Below are 21855 nucleotides of genomic sequence, written 5' to 3'. Positions count from 1 at the left end.
ATAGTAAAAAGTTAATCTGCGGTATAAAAATAATAGAATTCGAATAGCAATGCCCGCAAGGATACTAAACGAGGATACTCTTAGATTCTGCTGTTCTGGGTTAGCAAGCCCTAACGCTTAGCCTAGTTCAGCGCGAGGATACGTATCCTCGTCGCCTTATATTGGTTAGGCGGAGGGTATGCGCGGGATCTGGATAGTGCCTTGAGGGAGCTACTTCAGCACGAAGAACCCTCCGTTCTCCACGTCAACAACTTTGACTTCTTTCTCTTCTGATTCCTGTGCATTCTCTTTGCCCAGCGCCCACTCCAGCGTTCGGGAGATATCCGTAACAATCATCCACAACAGCCCTCGATACCTCAGCGGCGAGTTGTGTGTCGCAATCCAGTACTTAGCATCCGTCTGCCTTTGCAATTCCAACCCCGTCGCAACGCCGAACGTGGTCTGCCAGTTGAACGTCCAGCTCTCTTTGAGCCCGTGGAGGAGGGCAAGCACCTTAAACTCCGGCGCTGACCGATGCAAAAGAGTCTGCAGAGACTCCTGGGAGGTGCGCATGCCGTGCGGGGAGTACAATACCGCTTCGTGTGCGTCCGGTGAAGGCGTGTAAATGATTGCGCTGGCGAAGTTAAGCTCGTGGTGGCCGCGGGCTCGGAAGACGGTTAGCCAGGTTGGTAATGGGCTGCCTGGATGAAGCGATGTCCAGTCGCCGTTGAAGATACCCGGCTCGAGGTCGCTAGTAGTGATGATGTTGTCGAAGTGGTTCCAGCCGCGAATGATCGCGCTCGCTTCTGTTGTCGCGAACACGGGTATGCTTGATGCGAATGTCAGCAGAGTCGGCTTGTGCAGATGATCGTCGTAGTGGAAGCGTATGAAGATCGCATCAATCGGTGAAGCATCTTGAGTGATGGGTGCTGTGGTAGGAAGGATCCCGGCGTCTGCGGCTGCAGCTTCGACGTCGCGCGCGATGCCTTCTACATCGCTGCCGTTATTGACAGCAGGTGGAGACGACAGGCTGAAGCTTGCTAGCCATATCCCCAATAGATTGACAGGACCGTTGAACCATGGGTCATGTACGATGTGGTAGTATGCTTTCCCGCTGGTAATCCGCTCCTTACTTGGACGTGGAAAGGAAAGAAGCCATGAATTATCCCCGTTCAAGGATGTGAATATCGCGCGCAACTGCTGCTGGCCGTGGGCTGCATTGGCCAACTGCGTCCTGGGTGCGATAGCACGGTCGTTCGCCATGGCAGTCGTGAGTTGTTACAAAGCCGCAGTGAAGTACGAGAGTAGAGAGAGTGGATTGAGCACATACGTCATGTCTGACGTGAGACTCAAGGTCACTAAAGTGCGATTCAGCCTTGTACGAATGCTATCCAATAGACCGCGAGACGCGGTTCGCCTGACGAGGGGTAGTTACGCCCGTGTAACCATGTCGCCCACAGGCTAGATCACACGATCGAACCAAATAAGACCACCCTTGACGTCGCTCTCCAGGCCTACACCGACCGCGACAACCTCCCCGGCTTCTATTCGAATCTCGCCTCGAATGGTACTATACAGCTTCCCATCCCACACGCCGTGCATGTCTATTGCGAATATGTTCCCGCTGAGGTGTGCGAACGTAAGCATGTACGGAAAGCATCGATCTGTGCAATCCGCAACAAGCATGCCGTCCTTCATCTCGACTGCGAGGCTCTTGTATCCAACGTTGTGGTAGCTACCGACTATCGCGTCAAGAGAAACATCAAGCGGTTGTGCATCTTTCACCTTCGTCCACTCTGGCTTCTCCGCCTCCTCGGCATCGTCCATGGCCTGGAAGTTCTTGAAGAACGCGCTCCAATCGACGCGGTCCTCGTCGCGTACGCCGAGAACATCATCCAGTAAAGTGAACTTCAAAATGTCGTTGACGTACATAGCGGTATCAGAGTTCCCGAAGATGACGAGGCCCCAATCAAACTTGGGGAGGAAGCAGACCATCGCTTTGAAACCTGGCACCGAACCGTAGTGGCCGATGACCGTGTGTCCGCGATAGCTCGTGCGGGATAGGCCGAGGGTGTAGAGCTCGTCGCTCTTGTAGGGTATGGCCCATTTGTCGTCGCCGAGGAGATCGAAGCTGCGGGGCGTGGCGAGCGCTTTGTGGCTGTCTTCGGAAAGGATGGGGTCGCGTTTGATGAGCGCGCGGATATATTTAGCGTAGTCGCCTGCGCTGCTGAAGATGCAGCCTGCGCCGTGGCCTTCTGGTGCTGGCGGGTAGTGAGGGAGTGCGACGTAGGACTCGGATTTGCTGTTCCAGTAGTATGGCCTTGCGCGTCGGTCCGTGTCGCTGTTGGCTTGAATGTCGGGTACGTCGTAGAATGTATTGGTCATGCCGAGTGGTTTCCAGAGTTTGGTCCGGATGAAGTAGGTGTAGGACATACCAGTCACAGTTTCGATGAGGTGTACAGCGACACTAAACATGATGTTGCAATAGATGTGCTCGGTACGAAGTGGTTTGACGAACTCGAGATTGCGCAGATTGCGCGTCAAGGACTTAGCATTGTCGGGGTGTTTGGCGCGCGCGCTGAGGTAGGACTCGTCGTGAGTTGCAATGCCACTCCGGTGACTCAGGATATCTTCAATGGTGACTTGCTCCGTGACATATGGGTCGGGAAGAACGAAGTCGTCGGGAAGGATCTTTGACACGGGTGTTGTCCATTGTACGTCTGGGTACTTCTCATCGTCTACGAGAACAGCCACGGCCGCCGCAGTGGTACACTTGGAAGTGCTTGCGAGGTCGAACAGGGTGTCTGTAGTCGCTCGGGTGTCGGGATGTTCCGAATAGCCATACGCCTGAGGGGTGTGAGTGATGCGCAGTGGTTCTTGTGGAGAGACCTAGCTACCTTGGAGTAAATGTCATCGCCTTGTACAACTGCGAGCGAAAGACCGGGGGCGTGAAATTCATTTATCGTCTCCAGTACGAGCGTCTCGAATGTGGGAGTCTTGTAAGCCATGGTTTAGATTAAATTCTATACTTCATGCATGCATAGGTCGCTCAATATATACTTTGCTACGATGCACCGGTTCATGGTCAGCGTAGTAGCTCTTGACACGCAGAGCCACACTTACTCTGGGTCATAATGATTCATCTGCACTATCTCGGGTGTATTCCGCTTGTGGGATGGTTCGGTATACCATAGCGTGCCGTTGGATGCGAAAGGCGTGATGTGAGTCAAGGCGCGCCGCGGTCGAATCAGGCCGGCGACCATCCGCGTATATCGAGCCAATCAGCTGCTAGCGCCTGGAGATCCTCGCCCAATCGGTAGGTGGTGGTGCATTCTGAGCATGGAAAGAGCTGCCGTCACACTACTCCCTTGACAGGAACGGAAGTCACACTTGATCCAATTGTACCATGCATACGTCTACATCTCGCGGCTACAGGAAGTTGCCGCTCGAGAAGCGATCGCCAAAACCCTTTGACTTGCTGAGCATCTCGCGCTTCTGCTTGTGATTGAGCGAGCCGCTCACAGCCATGTCCTTCTCGTAGTCAAAGGCGCGCTTGCTAGGATCGTCCTCCTTCTCCTTGCCGGTGCCCTTGTCTTGATGTTGCTCGACGAGACTCTTGCCGCGTGCCGCATCGATCTTCTCGCGCATCTTGCGTGCCCTCCTCTCCTCTTCTTTGTTGCGTTTGGACTCCGACGTGGCAGGTGCAGAATTGGTGGGCGCGGTTATGCCCAAGGCCTCGTCTTGTAACCGCTTGAGCTTTTGCTCTGGTGTCTCGGTCCATGCGCTGCTCATGCCTCCAGTGCCTCCTGCGCCCTTGCCTGTATTGAACTTGCGCGCGCGCATTTTTGTGGGGTCCATTCTAGCAGCGAGGTCGTCCTGCGTCGGGGGCAGAGTCATCCATTCGTCGCGCTGTGCCTTCTTCGGCGCATCGGTGAATTGCGGTTCGGTGTCGAATGCTGATTTGCCCACCGCGTTGTCGAAGCCTGAAGATGCGCCCCCGGCTGGTGGCGGCGCAGGCCCAAAGTCATCGTCGCTGCTGTCGGAATCGCTGTCTGGTGGGTTTGGCGGCCGCTCGTCCAGAGGCGCTGGTGGTGGAGCAGGTCCGACTACGCGCGCCGGCTTTGAGGATGGTGGTGGCGCAGGACCGACGTTGCTGTCAACACTACTAGATCGTGATGTCGCGTCTGGTGGTAGTGAAGGCCCAGCTGTGCGCGGAGGTGAGGATGCGGAAGGTGGAGGTGCTGGGCCGATGACTCGTCTGCGCTTGTCGCCAGATTCTGGACTCGATGCGCGATCATCTTCGTCGTCGCGACTGCGCTTGGAGAGGTGCGGCGGCATGGTGGGTCCTATTGAAGGCATCGTGGGTTGTGTGAGGTGTGAATGGAAAGATGTTTCCGGCTGCGCGTCGAGTGACGTTCTTTGGAGCTTGGACCTTCACCAACGGCGCGGCACATGCGGCGATCTGCGAACTGCGCCATGAGCTCCGGAGACGCGCCATCCTTGCCAGCCCATGCCAACCCTCGTGGGCCACTTTCACCCTCTCAAGTAACTCACACGCCCGTCGCATACGCCCTCGGTTGCCGCGCTATCCACTCGGACGCACGCCTAACTCGCCTTCGCGTAGGCAGCACCGACCCGTACCGCATACCATCACCGAAACCCCCGCGCCCAGTCGATTACACCCGCGAACTACAACATCTCGAAGACCAGATACCAGATATCGCACAACTACCCACAACTACCAGATGTGCGCCTGAAGCAATGCCCTGCGCAGAACGAGCCTGATGAGCTCAGATTCGGAAGAGAGCCACTCCAGCGCTCACAACGACCATGGAGACGAGATAGACACCAGGGAAGGCGCGGTGGGCGCTTTTGATGCACAAGAAGATGATTCTGAGGGAAGCGCGACCGAGCGAAGAAGCTTGGACGAAGACGAGAGCGAAGATGTTCAGTCGGTAGACAACGGCATCGATGGCTTGACATTTGCCAGGACACGGCGGAGAAGCCCCCAGGAAGAGACGCATGATTCAGCATCGGTGCTGTCCATACGACCGACTATAGAGGTGGCCCATAGCCCTGCCTCGACGGACATACCCGACGACACTCCTTCGGTTCAGGTATGCAGCATGGCAGATCCACATGGGAATCCTCTGACCAAGACAGGGTTCCGGTATATCCTCACCCACGAGCAGCGTGCCCGTGTCGCACAACTCGCTTCGCCCTCACCGACCGACATCACTGCAGCCATTCGAACGCCGCTTCTCGTCCCGCCTATCTCCATCCCCTGGGCCGACACCGCGCGGTCAGTCACCGGCCTTCCTATCGCCGCACTCGCGACAATCCTCCGTATCGAGCAATCTCGTCTTCCAGCAACTGTCCGATGATGGATCCGAGACACCTCAGGCGCCGTGGGAGGTCGTGCGATGGACCAAGTTGAAGAAGATCACCGGACAAGTTTTCTCTGAGATTGGGAAGCGCAACTTTGGCCGGCCCACATGCTTACATGTGACCGTCTCGTTGGCGATAGGAACGTCGAAAGGCTTCATCCTCATCTTCGACTACCAACAGGTCCTCAAGTCCATCATCGGACCGGGAACCAAGGCTGTCGAATGCGGTGCCATCACTTCGCTAGCCATCGCTGCTGATCACTCGGCCATTGCAGGGGGGCATGCGACAGGTCACATCTTCACATGGGAGTTGGCGAAGCCGGCCAAGCCATTCTTGCACATCCCGCCTCTGGAAAGGGCGTCTCTCGAGGACAACAAGTCAGATGGCCATGTCTCGGGTGTAGCCATTCTGCATCTGGGTTTCCTCGGCACCCGGCGCACAGCGCTCGTCTCCGCAGATGACGCAGGCATGGCCTTCTCCCATCTGGCGACACGTGGGCTAGGGGCCATCGCGCGGACGGTCAAGACTACTCGCATCTTGGGAAGATATCCATTGTCGGCAAAGTCACTGGAGAAACCTCGGAAACCAAGTTCTGTGCTGGCCTTCGCACCCCTGCCCTTAGGCAATGTTGAGCAGCCAACCGACAACATGGGTTTGACCGCATTGCTAACACCCTATCTGTTAGTCATTGTCTCGACTACCCCGGTTGCACAGACCCAGCACAAAGCGCCCCGACCCAAGGATGTGGAAGCGCACAGCGCGCTGAGTGGGTGTTTGGCTTGGTTTCCGGCTGTCAAGCTGAAGAGTTCCTCCGATGGTCCCGATAACGCGATATCCAAAACCAAACTCGTGTACTGTTGGTCTAACGTCCTGACCATACTGGAGGTCGACTCCATCCTGCCACCCCCGTCCGAAAGAGAAAAGCCTGTTGAGCTTCGCTTCAGACCTCGGAGTCGCTGGAAGGCGGAAGAAGCTATTGTTGCTGTTCAGTGGCTGAGTCGATCAGTTCTCAGCGTGCTTACCATTAGTCAGCGTCTCATGATCCTGGAAGACAACACCCTCCGCATGACAGACTCATTTGATTTGCTGCAGAAGCACATCTACCACTCGGACCTTTTCTCACGACAGCTCAAGCCGGTCGTTGAGCAGCTCAATGAAGAAGATGCGTCGCTACATGGTGTCGTGGCAGATGCCTTCTACATGAGCTTCCGGGCGTACAAGGGTCGGCTGTTCCTCCTGGGTTTCAACGACTGCTCCATCGGCACTCTCTCAAACTGGGCTGACCGCCTGCTGGCCTTGATGGAGGATGGCGACTACATTGCCGCTATCGGTCTCGCGACTTCGTACTACCTCGGGGATGCGGACAAGCTCACCGTCGGACTGCCCGACGATGACAAAGCACGCCATGCGCTTGTACAGCCAAAGCTGCTCGAGATGATTACGGCCTCATTGAAGTATTCCTTCTCAAGACAGGACGACCTCGATCGCGATGCGCAGGAGCGTCGAGCGAAAGAGCTTGCTGAGGTGGTCTTCACAGGTTTGCTATGCATGGAGGAATATGACTTCTTGTTCGAAGACGTTTACGATACCTACGAAGATGCGTCAGCCGAGAAGGCTTTCTTCGAGACACTCGAGCCGTACATACAAGACGATGAGATCACTGCAGTACCACCGAACGTCTTGAAGGACCTCATCACGTTCTACGCCTCAGCCAATCGCTCCACCCAGCTCGAAGAGATGATCTGCCGGCTCAGCACCGATACGATGGACCTCAATCAAGTCACCATGCTCTGTCAACAATACGTGTTGTATGACGCGCTGATCTACGTATGGACAAGAGCTATCGGCGACTACATTACGCCACTTACCAACATCCTTGAACTCATCAAGCTCGTGGACTTTGACGTGGATGAGACGGAGAACATCTATCTCACTGCCGCGAAGAAGATTTTTCCATACCTAGCGTACACCTTCACCGGGCGGGTGTATCCTGGCGGCACGTTCATGGAGGATGACCAAGCGTATAGTGCCAAGAAGGACATGTATCGATTCCTGTTCTCGGGTAAGAACCTGGAATGGCCACCAGGCTCAGGCGAAGTCATCCTGACACAATCTGACGGCAGCCCAGAGCCTCCATTTCCGTATCTGCAGCTCGTCTTGGACTTTGACGCTTCGAGCTTCATGAGCATGCTGAACGAGGCCTTTGAGGATAGCTTCTTGAATGGCGAGCAAGATGCACCAAACGGAGCCCAGCTCAACGGCACGCACAAAGGGTCTGCTCTCACTCCCACTCGCCAGTCCATCATAAACTACCTTTTCGGGATAATGAACACCGACAACTTCGACCCAGAAGATATCATCTACTTCTACATGTTCGTCGCGCGAAATTTGCCGAAATACCCGCAACATATCATGCTTCCAGGGACGTCGCTGCATCAGGTCCTTATCGGTCTCTGCAACTACCCTACGGATACGATCAAGGAAGACTGCCAGCTGTCAGTCGAGTATCTTCTCTCCATCTACCACCCACCCAGTCCACAGGGTCTCGTGCCGCTGTTCGAGAAGGCTGGCTTCCATCGCGTGCTCAAGTCTGTGTATCGGGGCGCACACCAATACGCGAAGCTGCTCGAAACGTACCTTGACGACGAAGAGGACGACGAGGCTGTCTTTGGTTGTATCGCCGACATCTTCCGGCCAAGCAAAGGTGTTTTGAAGAAGCAGCTGAACGAGGTCAGGCTAGTCATCGTGAGTCGCGCTGCAGACTTGGCTGCGATCGACGCGTCGCAAACTGCGGTGACATTGAAGCAATATGCGCCCGACCTGCTCGAGCCAGTTCTCGACGCTATCGAAGCCGGAAGCGATGCGCAGTACCGCTATCTACAGGCTCTGATCGAACCAGAGCAAGCTGCGACAGGCAGTGTTGCGCCCATCGATGAGAACCTGCCTTCTGGATTCATCGAGAACTATGTGCAGCTCATGTGTACTTACAACAGCGCGCATGTGGCAGACTTCGTCGGCTCGTTGAAGTCCAGCGACCTCCGATTGGATCCTGTTCTGCCCGCGCTGGAGAAGAGCGGTGTCATTGACGGTGCGGTCATTTTAATGGCTCGAGATGGCCTAGTCCAGGGAGCCATGGACCGACTAGTGAAGCATCTTGGTACGCTTCAGACTGCCTTGATCGGCCTCATCGGAGCCGCATCAGAAACGCCGGATGTGGCCAACACCGAGGAAGCAGTCCACGATCTTCTTGAAGACATTCAGAAGTACATCAAGGTTGGCATATGGCTATGTCAAGGACAGACACAATCGAAAGAGCCGAGACCAGAGTCGACAATCGACAGACGGAAGTCCGCATACGGAGAGGTTCGTGAAGGAGATCTCGCGCCGGACGAACTGTTATGGCTTGAGCTTGTCGACACGTCCGTACGGCTCATCAGAGATACATCCAGCGCCGTTGCTGACCATGATGCTTCCATCACATCAACGGGCGTTGACCCAGCCGATACCGTCGACACCGCACGCATCGTATCCACTCTCCGCTCCTCGATCCAACTCACCTTTTCCGCCCTCCTCACATCCACCACCATCCCACCCACACGAAAGACCACCCAATCCCACTCCACTCCAGACGCCACAACCCGCCCACCCATTCGCCCCACCACATCCCGCGCCCAATCCAACCCCTCCTTCCTCCGCATCCTCCGCTGCTTCCTCACCCGCGCAACACACACCTACTCGCCCTCCCTCTCGGACCTCCGCTCCGTCCTCTCTGAGATCTTCGCAGCCTACACGTTCGAAGAAACCATCCTCAGCCTCGCAAACCGCTTCCTCGACAAAGAGTCCTTCGAGCACGTCCACGAGATCACCGAGCTGCGGAAGCGCGGGTGGAGACCCCGCGGCCAGGTCTGCGAAGGGTGCAAGAAGAGGGCTTGGGGGCCTGGTGCGGGGCCTGGTGTGTGGGAGGCTTGGGAGAAGAGGGAGGAGGGGAGGAGGAAGGTGAGGGATGAGGTGGTGAGTGGGGAGGGGGAGGGGAGTAAGAAGGCGAAGGGGAAGAGACCGAGTCAGGCGGATGTGTTGGATGATGGGGAGGAGGAGGGGGAGAGGGGGGAGAGTTTGGTGTTGTTTGCTTGTAGGCATTTGTGGCATCGGGGTTGTTTGGAGAAGGATAGTGCGGGGGAGGAAGGTGGTGCGGAGGTGGGGAAGATGATGGGGAGGATGGGGTTGAAGTGTCCGCTTTGTTGAGCGAGTGATACATTCGATTTAGATCTACAGTAATTTACAGTTCTTCGCAACGCTCTTTGTATTGTGAGCGGTCCAGTCCTTCTCGTCGCACTATTTTTGGGGAAGAACCAAGTCTGCGTTGACGTGTACATCAGGGAGTGCGAAGATCTTCGCCAGCTCTGGGCGCAGAGTAGCCTCGACCTCTTCGTCCGATATTCCAATATATAGGCTGTCGAGAAGCTGATGACTCGCGAGCTGAGAACCGTGTACCAGATTCACTGTGAGGTGAAGATTCTTCAGGCCGGGCAGCCTCCGATATAGATCACCTAGGGAGTCAAAGATGTCGTGATCCCAGGATGAGCCGCTCGCTGGTCTTTGCTGGATATCGAGGGGAGGAAAAGACGTGCGGGGGTATAAGGCATCGTATACGGATACAACAATGCTGTCGCCTTCAATTTGTATAGGGAGTCTTATGGCGCTCAAGTCGACCGAGAATATCGCAAGCCGCGCAACATCAGGCAGTGACTCCAACCACAAGAAGAATGACATGGAGCGTCTGGCCGCGAATTTACTGTGTGAAAACAAGAGGAGCCATGTCTCTGAGTGTATCTGGCGCGACACTCCCAGCAAAGGTGAGCCGAATGAAGACTTCGTTTTATAGCAGCCTAGCTGGGTCTCCTCGTATAGTCGGAAATCCTCGTATAGTCGGAACATCTCGTAAATGCTGTCTTCACCATCTGGCTTGTTATGGCAATGGCCGACATACCACGTCGGGCTTCCGAGTACGTAACCGTAGATCCGATTCCGTAGTTCACCGGGTAGCTTAAGCAGTGGCGACATGCGCTGATTGCGAGCGGCTCTATGCATGGTTGGTATCAATGCCAAACTGCAGCTTGGTAGGTTATTAAACTTACATCGCTTGCTTCCAAGGCGATCCACCGGTAAGCACGACCATCTAGTGCAGCGTCGTGGGTTGTCTGGGGTAAGAGTATGCCCAGGTGGGTGAGTTGCTAAAGAAACGACCGCAACAAGATATTAATAGCGCGAGGGTTAAGCGAGAGAGTGACATGAGAGTGATTAGGCAGCGAGACGACGTAGGTGCTTTGCTCTTTCCGCCTTCACCTCCGGATACCAGTACGGTCGCAGTCATCGCAACGGTATTCGTCGCGAGCGATGCCGCTGCTCGGTACTCTATAACTCATATTCGCACTGTAGTCCACAATCATATTTAGACGCCAGTAATAGTTTCATTGATTTGTGTCCAAACAAAGCTCAAGAGTCAATATCACATCGCACGAGGTGTGACAGGCGTCATGTTTCAGTCACTAACATTAGCCGTGTCCGACAAGTACATGTACATCCAGACTCACACCAACCTCCGGCCGCCGAAACATCCTCTTGACTTCAGGACGCAGCTGCGCGATGGCCATAGTTTTGGCGCGCCGAACAGCCGCGTCATCTGGCTTATTCCAACTGACCGCGAATTTGCTCACATTGAGGACGAGATAAATGCGTTCCAAACCCGGTAGGAGAGCATACAACTCATCCACGCCATCTACCATGGACATGTCCTTTACAGGCCCGCGCATGCGTATAACTCGACGTTCCCTATGCGGGTGTCCCGCAGTCCACCATACCGGAAACCTCGTCTCAAGGGCATCGTTCGTGATCTCGCCGCAATGACCTTCATTTAATCGAAGAGATCGGATAGCGGATCTTGCGGGTTCTGGCAGTTGATGCAACCACCACATTAAAGCATCGATCGACGTGCCTCCATAGTAGTCCGCCTCGAATGTGTTGAGCGCGTAGGGGAGTAACCATGTTTCTTGGTGTATCTGACGACAGACCCGGTGAAGGGTGCATCCTAAAGCTCGAATGGTCGGTTCGCCGCATAGGACACATTCGCAATCGTCGTGATAACGTGAGACCTTTCGCCAAGCATAGTCTTTGTGGCAGGTGATTTGCCAAGTGACACCGCTATCGAGGACGTATGTGTAGATCCGATTCCTGAGCTCTCCGGGGAGTTTGAGGAGGGGAGAGTTGGATTGGTTTATCGCACCGCTGGCAGTTGTTAGTCGCTAAGACTTCGGATAAGTACGCGTAGAGTGTGGGACTTACATTGCTATTTGCTCGGGTTGAGCCTCACGCAGTACTACCATATTACCGGTGATGATATGTACGATGATTCTGGAAGGGAAGGAGTTTTAGTGGGAATCGTCGCATAGGAATGAGATCACAAACTACAGGCAATTCGCCGAGTTGATGTGTCGGACTGTGGACCCAACAATGTCGTTTCGAAGTGCGCACGACGCGGCCTGCAAGTGGTTCTGGCCTTCACGGGCCGCGGCGCTTTGTTCTGGCATGTGGACATGGTCGCGCGGATGTGACATTGCTTTGTAGCGCGAGCGTTGTGAGCTGACAGCCTGATCGTCGGATCGTAGCGCATACTTGTTCTCATGCCGGCTCTCCACGCACATAGCTGTCGTCGACACTTCTGTTTTGACCATAGATACTGTACAAGTCGCTACGCTCTGGAGCTATCCAGGTAGTCGTGATAGCCTACAGCAGATACAGTAGTGTGTTCGTCGTCGTACTAAGAACTTGTAGCATGTAAGAACACAAATGCTTATACAAATGCCTTACATGACTAGCACATTCGACAACTGAGGAACACAGACGGTCCATCGCTTCCCGTACCCGCGCGCCCATACATCTTGCAGGCCCTGTATCGCAGTAGGAATGTTTTGAAACTGCGTACGTGCGTAGATTGATTCCATGCGGTGCACGAAAAAGTCCCTTTGACTCCGATCAGTCGAAGCTGCTCCAGCAACAAAGCACACCCAGACGAGGGCGTGAGAGCCACGCGCGTCAGGAAGGATTTTCGACATCATACCGATGAGCTGCTGGACCATGTGTGCTTGTATCGTGTCATGGAAGCTTGGGATTGTACCGACGTTGGCTGCGCATCGCATGTAAATGTCACATGCGGAAACGAAACATCGCCGTATCAGATCCGCAAGGCGTCGATCTTCGCTATTCTCTTGGAGATGCGTATATGATAGCCACTCCATCAAAGATTCAGAAGCTCTCATTGTCGTCAGCAAACCCGCCTCCTCGCCGAGCAACGGTACGCCAAGCAGCTCAAACCTGTTGTGTGTCAGAAGCGATAGCGTTTTTGTAGTCTTCTAGATCACATACATGTGAGTCTGCGCTTTCAAGAATCTTGATAAGACAGGATCGGCGTCTCGGCCAGGATTGCTTGTGGACAAGCTAAGCAGCATCTGGATGAGGAAGCCATAATCCGCACTCCCGGTCACTGTCTCACCAACCAGAAGCACGATCAGTGTAGCCCACGTGGACTTGTTGAACACTTCATCCGCAGACTGATGCAAAGAGTCGCTGCGCAAGCGCGAGATAATGGCGGCATGTCCCGCCTCAGCTGCTTTTCGGAGTTCGGGTCGCTGACGACTGAGATGTTGCGCGGCGACAACACACACTGCCTGACGCAGAACATCATCTTCAATTGCCATTGGAAGGATTAGAGATCGGTAGCCATTCGTATCGTCATCAAGCGCGACCATGACTGGAGCGACGACATCAGAGACTGTCTTAAGGTCAGTCGACGAGATCAGGGACTATAGCCAAAATAGCACACATACAGTATGAGAAGAGCATTCGTAATGTTGGCGCTATTGGTGCGATCCAAGGAACAACATTGTAGTGATGAGAACGCGCAGGCATGACTAAATCGTAACTCCGGCGGATGTCTTGCGCACCAGCGTTGTCTTCCCCATCATCCCTGACGGGCTCTAAAGACGTTGTTCCTCGAATTCCGTCGTGTAATGGTTTTTCTTGTGTATCGGACGTGGATCTTCTTGGTTCCTTCGCATTGGTGCTTTCAATCGCGTCGCGTTTCCTCTTCTTAGCTCTTTGTTCGCCTGGCCAGACTAGTACCGCGTGAAACCCAGTCGTACTTGATGATTCCTGGCACCCATCATCCCCTCCAGCGCTGGGGATCTTGCAGTTCTTGAGCCGGCCCCTTCTAGCCACACCTTCAGCAAATCGGATTCTACCAAGCCCAGAGCACTCAATGCCCTTCTTCGCACATTTGAGGCATGATGGCTCAGTCTTATCGCAGACGATCCTACGGCGTGAGCACTGGAAGCAGCCCCGCTCTTTCTGCGTAGTTGCTGTTGCGGGCATCTTTTTACTTATGTCTCGGATCAAGTGGGTTGGCAACTTCGCAGATTGGCCATAACGTAGGCCCACAGCCGTCGCAGGACTTCCTTCACACTGGCCCTAGTGCACTAATGTTCATGGGGGTTCAATCCTGCTTACAGGTCTGACACATTTGCATCGCGTGCGGCTCCGGGGCTTGGTGAAGACGCGTCTGGTAGAAGAGGAAAGAAAGCTAGGTGCGGCTGCACGAAAGCGTGAACCGAGGTTGGCGCTTGCTAGTTCAACGCTTGCGCCGCCGATCACTCCCGAGCTCAATAGAATGCTCGTCGCACGCAGCATCGCCACTCGTGACCTCTCAAGACACAGTTAGAGCACAAGATTCTCGGTACAAAAGTATCGCAAAGAGGAGGTGCAGGTATTCGAAATTAATACTTCCGCAGTCGAGAGAAGAGATACAGTGTCAAGAGGGTGTAACTGGCGCCCTGCGACCTTCGGTCTCGGCCTTTACATAATGCCCGCGCGCGCTTTTCCGGTTGAACGCTATGGTGTAAAGCGTCCAAAGCACAGGTCTCAAATGCTTTACAGACTCTTCGAGTCGGTCTTATCGCACAATAGGTGCCTGCCGACGCTATGAGCGCGCAACGACTGAAACTGCGCTCCTTGGCCGTCCTCAGTGGTTGAGCTTACAGTAATCGGTCACTAGGTGAGCCAGGTCACTAGGTGAGCCACCTTTCCCCACCAAAATTAGCAATATATAGCTTTTCTTAAAGCTTAATAAATATATAGCTATATATTATAAATATATACTTTAAATTTCTAAAATATAGTAAAAAGCTAGCTTTATAGTATAGAAAGAATAGATTTTAGAAAATATTATTATTTTAGCTAGTTATACTAGCTTTAAGTAAAAAATATTTTTAAAAAAAAGCTTTATACTTCTTTTATTAATAACTTTAGCTATAGTATTTAAGTAAGTTTAATATTTAAAAAATTAAAAAGCTATATAGCTTAGCTTTTAATAGAATCTAAATTTACTTAATTAGGCTTAGTATTAGTAAAGATATGTAAGCTTAAAGTAAAGTTTATCTTTTTATTTATTTTTAAGTATTACTAATACTATATACTATAATAAAGTATAAAACTTATACTCTTACTTTTACTATATCTATATTATATATTAATAAGCTTTAATATAGTAATATAGCTTTATATAAGCTAATTATATAATTTTAACTTTTTAATATTAAAACTACTTATTCTACTAATTTTACTACTATAATATATAATTACTATAATAAAACTATAACTATAATATACTAAAGACTTTATATAACTTATATATAGTACTTATAGTTATATATATAAAATATTATTAGATATTTAAGCTAAAATAGTAGTATTTTAAAAAATACTTATATTTATTTTTATACTATATATATAAGTATAATAGCTTAGTATTATAACTTTATATAAGTATATAGTAGCTATATATTATATAGATATAGTTTTTTAAAGTTTAGCTATAATATATATAGTTTTATAAAGCTTAATTAAGAATTTAAGCTAAGTAACTTAAACTTAGTATAATTAAACTAATAATTAATATATAGCTTACTTTTAAAGTTATAATAAGTAAAGATAGCTTATATTTACTATATACTATAGTTTTAAATATTATTATAAATTATAAACTAAGTTTATCTTAAGTTAAAGTTAAGTTAAAGTTTTTGTATTAAAACTACTATAATTTTATATTTATTAAAAAACTTAACTTACTTTTTAGTTTATTTTAAAGCTAAAACTATATAGTTTATTTATTAAAAGAAAGTATCTTTATAGTACTAGTATAGTAGTAGTTATTTTTAATAATAGATTTAAGCTATAATTAGCTAAGTTTAGCTCTAGATTTCTAGCTACTTAGCTTAAGAAAATAAAATATTTCTAGCTTATATCAAAGAGCTTTTAATTCTCTATATTCTATATATATAAAGTTTATTTTTATGTCTTTTAGTTATTAAGTTATTAAAGTTTTAAAAAGGTTAAATTTGCTTAATTTTGGTGGGGGAAAGTGGCTCATCGGCTGGCTTGGCTCACCTAGTGACCGATCACTGTACCCCTGCGCCTGCTGCCCATCAAAACACAGCCCGAACACCGACGACCCAACGATGTACCTGCTGAGCTGAGCAATCACAACGGATACACTCTGTGGAATAATATTCGTGGGTTTATTCATATTTTGTGCAGATCACGATAGTGGCGTCGCTGTCTTATAGTCTAGTCTTCGCCTCGCGGAGCTCCATCAACTCTCTCCGCACTTCGAAAGCAACCCTTGTACCTTCCTCAATTGCACCGTCGATAAAGCTCCTCCAGCCAAGTGCCCAATCCGAGTTAGCAAACAGCACATTCCCATGCCTCTGACGCATATGATCCAGGTGTTTTGCAAGGAACCCAGGTGATGAAAAGAACCACGCGCCCTTTGCGAACTCATCTTTCGACCAGTTGTGGAATACTAGTCTCTCAATCTTGGGCTCGTCTTTTTGTTGCACAAACATGTTTGTGACTGCACGCTTAGTTGCGTCGATGTCGTCCTCAGGGTTAATGTGTTTGTTGCTGCCGCCAAAGCAGACGATATGTGTGTTGCCTGCGGGTGTTGTGCCATCCCCAATGGCATACATGAGCTCGTTGTGCGGGTATGTAACGCCTGTCCAGGAGCGGAGATCTTTGTTCGAAACCTCTGCATGAACCTTGACGGTCTGATTGACATGACCTATCGCAATAGCCTGTTTTTTTCCAGTACTAAGGGTGGGATCGAAATTCACGTCCCCTAAGACGTTCAAAGGCAAAGCTGAGATCAACCGCGCTGCGTGGTACTGGCGTCCATCGCGTGTCGTGACTTCGACTTTGAGGCCTGTGTCCTTGATGTGCTCGACTGGGCTTCTGAAAGCGTACGCGAGACGCTTGGTCAGGAGCGCTTCCTCGAAGAATTTGATTGCGAAGCTTGATTGTCCGCCTTTGAACTTCCAGGTGATCAGCATGTCCATGCAGCCTGCGTAGGAATAGCCGCATATAGCCCACCAATGCATGAATTCCAGAAAACTCGTAGTCGCAAGAGTGGCTCCACTACATAATAGGATAAAAGATTCGATCGCTGCGCGCTCCTGTGGGGATAGTGATGGCGCGATCTCATCGATGCGGTCTTGAGCAGAGAGATCGTCGAGTTGGATTGCAGTGGGGACGTGAAATGTATCGTATGGTAGAGGCATTACATTTCTTCCATAAGCTCCATCGATGTCGGTGAACTTGTTCAGCGCCGAGGTAAGAAGCTCATCCTTGGCTGTGTCAGTAGGTGAACCGCTTTGTAGATCGGCAAATGGGAACGGACCTCCTTATCATGGCTCATAGTAGAGCCTTGAGACCCAACGTTCAATTCGTAGTGATCAACACCATGTGAGAAGTCAAACGACTTCTCCACGTCATTCATCATCCGATACCTTACGATCTCCCTCCAAGTGTTCGCCTGGCCCCAATGCACCCATGTGCCTCCCATTTCGAATGGATAACCTTCGATGTTCGATGACCAAGATCGGCCGCCAATGCGATCCCGACCTTCGAGTAGCAGCACATTCAATCCTTCGACTGCAGCGTTGCGCGCGGCTGTGAGGCCGCAGTAGCCAGCGCCGACGACAATGACATCGTAAAGGTTGTCAGTGTTGGAGATGTTCGTGGAGGGTGTTATAACGCCAATGGAGGGAACGCCAGCTTTCAGGCCAGACGTAGGCGTCCAAGTGTAACCATCACGGGAATCCATGATACAATACGGATGAAATCGATAAGAGAGACGCTGGATGCAAGCGTTGGAAAATTGAGCGGGGACTGTCACTTTAAGAAAGCGACCGCTTGTACTATTGCATTTCCGCATCGGCTTGGCCATGTGCCCAAACCAAGTCCACCATCAAGGGCTGCTTCTTTCCATTTCGGGGCATTGATGTGAGAAAGCGGTGGCCACGGCGCTACCTAGGTACTGTGACGAAGAAAACAGGTCCGACCTCGGAACTATGGCAAAGAACAGGTGTATCCATGCTACCTAGGTTCCGTTATACTTCCTTGATGACGAGGCGGTTTGGCTTCTAGCGTAAACGAAGCGGCGCTCCCGACTGCTCTCGTGTCACTTTGGCGCATCGTGGACGAACGCGGTTAAACTTGGGGTGGGGTAGTAGATGCTTGGCGTCTCCGATTAGCAGCCTATTTGGGATTTAGCGCTTTGCAGCAGAGTGGGTCATCGTCGCGCACCCGTACTACCGACGTATGCTGGCAAAATTCACTTCGCATTGTGTACAACAGCGTTTGGCCTCAACATGGCTGCCGATCCTCTGCCCGAGAACCTCAATGGAAGCCTGGCCAAGACCCGTGGAGCCATCCGTCTTAATGAAGCGTTTGAGCGTCTCCGCTGGTCGGTCTTCGAGGACATCACCAACATCCTCGTTCTCGATGATCCAAAGACTGACCTATCACCCTTTGTCGGTCACGCCGTCGCATCGGAACCAGCTTCCGAGATTCCTCTCACCAAGATAGCCTTCAGCATCGACGAGCTCAATGAGTTCGCAGCTCTTGAAACAGGCTTCGGTGATGACGAGTTCGACGAGCCTGGGTTTGAGGAAAATCGTCGCTATCAGCGACCAGAGCCCTTACTTGTTACCAGAGCAGATGGCGGTACTGTTACAGTTGCAGACGTCGTCCAGCAACTATCGGTCTACTTCTTCACACACAAGGAAGACATACTCATGGCAAAAGCCTATACGAATGGTGAAATGAGCGACCACGGGGCGGACGACGATCAAGCCGCCTCTAATACACTGGGCAAAGACCGGGATGCATCTCCCGGCACGAGAGTTTTCTTTGAAGGGTTCTTTGGTATCATAGAGCCCAGCATGGACTCTGTTCCTGTACTATTGTGGGCCGAGGGGGAGGGCGCCTCGTATCCATTAGATGACAGACTGCGACAGTAGGTACAGCATCGTTCTCGGGCGTGGTGGTGACTCGGAGGCTATGTCTGCTGGAGGCCCAATTAGTGGTGTACATGCTGAGTGTCGCATGCGGCGAGGATGAGTCCAGGTAGAACACAAACTGGCGTCATCGGCGGCATGTAGCGTTTTGAACGAAGCGTCGCCTCCAGGAGCGAAAAAGCGAAGATCGAAACACGGGGTAGGCCTGACGCGGCGGTATCTCATGGGCGCGAGATTCTACGCCGTATACTGTTCATGCATTCGCTATCTTGATGAAATCTGTGTCGCTTTACCTTTGATTCGTTCCAGATAAGGGTATCGGTACCGATGCATTCGCGTCAGCCCTCCGAGGTCTCTTTCGAACGCGGCATGGCCCTCTGTCCCACGACGATTGTCGCTGCTTATAGGCAATCTCCCCGCGCATTGGACGTGTAAGGCTGACTGAAAGCGCCTCAGGCGCAGGTGAGAAACGAAGCTTTGGGTGGCATTTGCATCTTGTAGTAGCTTCGTAAGGGTGCAGCGTGCGATATTGTCCATAACAGCCCTACCTGCGGCGGTTGCCAGATGCAGGGTGGCAGGAACGGCCCGGCTTTTGGCATCTTCCAGGTGGTCCGAGCACCGAGCCGGTGGCGACAACGTCCGTCCTTCACAACAACTTTTGCGATCGTGGCGACAACGCGGCAACTGATCAGACGAAGCTGCGCATTGATGTGAAGCAATGCGTCGCTTCGAAGGTAGTACCGCTTACATACCTAGGTATTCTCGGAGCAGAAGCAGCAGAGCGCCCCTACCTAGGTACACAACGGACTTCAGTTATATCCGCGCTTATGGGGCGCTAGCCGGTCTTCGCCCCCATATTGAGGCCAGCAAGGCGTAGTCTTACACTACACTATACGTTAGATAACAAATGACCAGTCTGATTGGAGTGTTGAGGGGTGACCGGTCTCGGCGCCTCACGTACGCGTCATCCCAACCATTCGCTGCAAACTCAGCCTTGCGGCTTCTTGCAGCACCTGAAGATGATGTTTTGTTTGGAGTAAAGACACAGCTTTCGGACTCTACTTGTTCCTCTTCCTATGATCTCTGATCTGACTCTGCGTCTGATTTCTTACTAGGGCATCTATCTCCGACGAGATTAGCCTGCGAACAATGTCGAGAGCCAACTCGAACTCTGTGCACGGCAACATCAGCCCCTTGCATCAGGCACCGCCGCCGGTCTCTTCAGTTCAACTGCATCACGATCCCGATGTACAAGAGCAAGAATCACCTGACAATGTGGGAAATCCCGACGACGAGAGCGAAACGCAACCTTCTCTCTCTTCAGTGTCAACTTCATCAACCCCGGCTAGCTTAGGAAAGAAGAGGAATCCGCGCTCTGATTCCTCCCGATGCACGACGCACTGGAAAACAGTAGGGATAATTATAGGCTTCAACTTCGCGGGTACGTAGTTGTATGCTCAAGTATGAACTGAATTAAACTCGAACAGCGCTTTTGTCCGCCTTAGGGCATTACTCCCTGTTCCGTAATCTAGATCACCAGCTCACTGAGTCGAGCTATCTCACACAGCCGCAAGTCTCCGCAGTCTCCATCCTCCTAACAACCATCTTCAAGGCCGCCTTGACGGCAAGCATTGGAACGTCCTTTGCGCAGCATCTGTGGCTCGTTCTTCGTGGGAACCCAATGCCGATTGACACGATTGAAAAATTCTTCATACTCCGCAATAACATCTTCGCATTGTGCGACTTGCGCAGCACGTGGAGATCACCTACACTGATCGCGATGGCGCTTTCCGTATGGTGTTTGGGATTGGCGACAATATATCCCCCAGGAGCGCTGATTGTTGCGATTGAACCCTATACGTCTACTGATGAGGTCGAAATGGCTGTGATGAATCCGCCGATTCCTCGCAACCTAGACTTCGCGGCAAATGAGACCTTTCCAACATTGGCTTCGGACGGATTTGGCTGGCAAGGGAGTAGTTTCACTACTGTTAACAATAAGACTTCACAAATCTCGCAAAGTGCAAGAACGCTTGAATACTAGTAAGTAGTTTAGTGACGAGTCTATGCATCCCTTAGTAATAACCGGTATAGCGGACCAATGCCAGCCTTGCGCAGCATTGCGCAATCTATCCTAATCGACAATCACGTGTTCAACCTGCCTAAAAACCCAGGTGAAAACTCAACGTATAAGCTTCAATTCCGAGGACCGCAGTTGCGATGCAACTCTTCGCAGTTCGATAATTCTATTTCACTAAAAGAAACGGATCCTCGTGCGCTTTCCGGCGATGTTTTTGTCTCAAAGTGGCTGACAGATTCGTTATCCCTCTCTGTTCAACAGCACAATATCAGCGATTATTCGATCTCGCGTAATAATCAAAACATCACAGTTTATGAAGCTCACGTTGAGACGACCGAGCAGACTTGCATTTCCAAGTCTGTCTTGTACAATGTCAATATAACTTTTCCGCGCGGAGTTCAAAAGCTAGAGTATTACCTGAGCGACGAAAAACATATGCGGAAGAAGTGGTATGATGCTAGTGAGTTTTATCCAGGGCGGCTTACATCCTCAGCACTAAGCGTCACAATTCCCGCCGATCCCCAGGCAGCTCGACATTGGAACACGAAGGTTCTGGATGCGCTTCCGGTGTTCAATGAATGGGCAATATTGGATGCGCTCGGCATCTTGCTCGATGGTGTAGGCAAGGAGGAATCGACGAACCATGATTCATCTCGCTGTGGTCCGCTTACCGCTCGAGATAATAAGACGACAACGAAAAGATGCGATGATTGGAGGACGTTCATGTCCTGTGTTGCAGACCCCCCCTCTACTGAGGCTCCGCTCCGGGGAACCGTGTTCCAACCCGCTCGCTTCGACCCAGCGTCACTAATCGGCTGTTACGACGCCAGAAAGGAGCTGGATATCACAGAGACGCTTCTCAACAACGTGCTCACAAACATCACTCTTTCCGCTATATCTCTTGGAACATGGCACGAAGTAATCCCCGTAACTGTCACCCGCTTTCAGAGCACATACTCCTTCGCCAACCCACTCAATCTCATTCTTCCGTACAGCATCTGCTTC

At 51.4% G+C, this 21855-nt stretch overlaps 6 protein-coding genes across 6 annotated transcripts; 2 read left to right on the top strand and 4 right to left on the bottom strand.

Moving 5' to 3' along the window:
• Window positions 1-210: 210 nt before the first annotated feature.
• J4E90_009642 (uncharacterized protein) lies at window positions 211-1242 on the bottom strand (the record flags this gene model as incomplete). Its single annotated transcript, XM_051439161.1, has 1 exon — window positions 211-1242. The coding sequence occupies one exon, from the start codon at window positions 1240-1242 to the stop codon at window positions 211-213; it is 1032 nt and encodes a 343-aa protein (XP_051287238.1).
• Window positions 1243-1440: 198 nt separating this feature from the next.
• On the bottom strand, window positions 1441-2987 carry J4E90_009641 (uncharacterized protein; the record flags this gene model as incomplete). The annotated part of the gene is made up of 2 exons (XM_051439160.1): window positions 1441-2826; window positions 2877-2987. The coding sequence occupies 2 exons, from the start codon at window positions 2985-2987 to the stop codon at window positions 1441-1443; spliced, it is 1497 nt and encodes a 498-aa protein (XP_051287237.1).
• Window positions 2988-3408: 421 nt separating this feature from the next.
• Window positions 3409-4338, bottom strand: J4E90_009640 (uncharacterized protein; the record flags this gene model as incomplete). The annotated part of the gene is made up of 1 exon (XM_051439159.1): window positions 3409-4338. One exon carries the CDS (start codon window positions 4336-4338, stop codon window positions 3409-3411), a length of 930 nt encoding a protein of 309 aa, XP_051287236.1.
• A 425-nt stretch (window positions 4339-4763) lies between these two features.
• On the top strand, window positions 4764-9676 carry J4E90_009639 (uncharacterized protein; the record flags this gene model as incomplete). The annotated part of the gene is made up of 3 exons (XM_051439158.1): window positions 4764-5096; window positions 5143-9483; window positions 9650-9676. 3 exons carry the CDS (start codon window positions 4764-4766, stop codon window positions 9674-9676), a joined length of 4701 nt encoding a protein of 1566 aa, XP_051287235.1.
• Window positions 9677-16034: 6358 nt separating this feature from the next.
• Window positions 16035-17575, bottom strand: J4E90_009638 (uncharacterized protein; the record flags this gene model as incomplete). The annotated part of the gene is made up of 2 exons (XM_051439157.1): window positions 16035-17096; window positions 17150-17575. The coding sequence occupies 2 exons, from the start codon at window positions 17573-17575 to the stop codon at window positions 16035-16037; spliced, it is 1488 nt and encodes a 495-aa protein (XP_051287234.1).
• Window positions 17576-18122: 547 nt separating this feature from the next.
• J4E90_009637 (uncharacterized protein) lies at window positions 18123-18773 on the top strand (the record flags this gene model as incomplete). Its single annotated transcript, XM_051439156.1, has 1 exon — window positions 18123-18773. The coding sequence occupies one exon, from the start codon at window positions 18123-18125 to the stop codon at window positions 18771-18773; it is 651 nt and encodes a 216-aa protein (XP_051287233.1).
• Between the last annotated feature and the right edge of the window lie 3082 nt (window positions 18774-21855).

The sequence above is a fragment of the Alternaria incomplexa genome, assembly GCF_024043165.1.
Source record: "Alternaria incomplexa strain BMP 0042 chromosome Unknown scaffold_16, whole genome shotgun sequence".
In the NCBI taxonomy this organism is placed as follows: Eukaryota; Fungi; Ascomycota; class Dothideomycetes; order Pleosporales; family Pleosporaceae; genus Alternaria; species Alternaria incomplexa.
The sequence above is the reverse complement of the archived record's forward strand: the minus strand, read 5'-3'. Positions and strand labels throughout refer to the sequence as shown.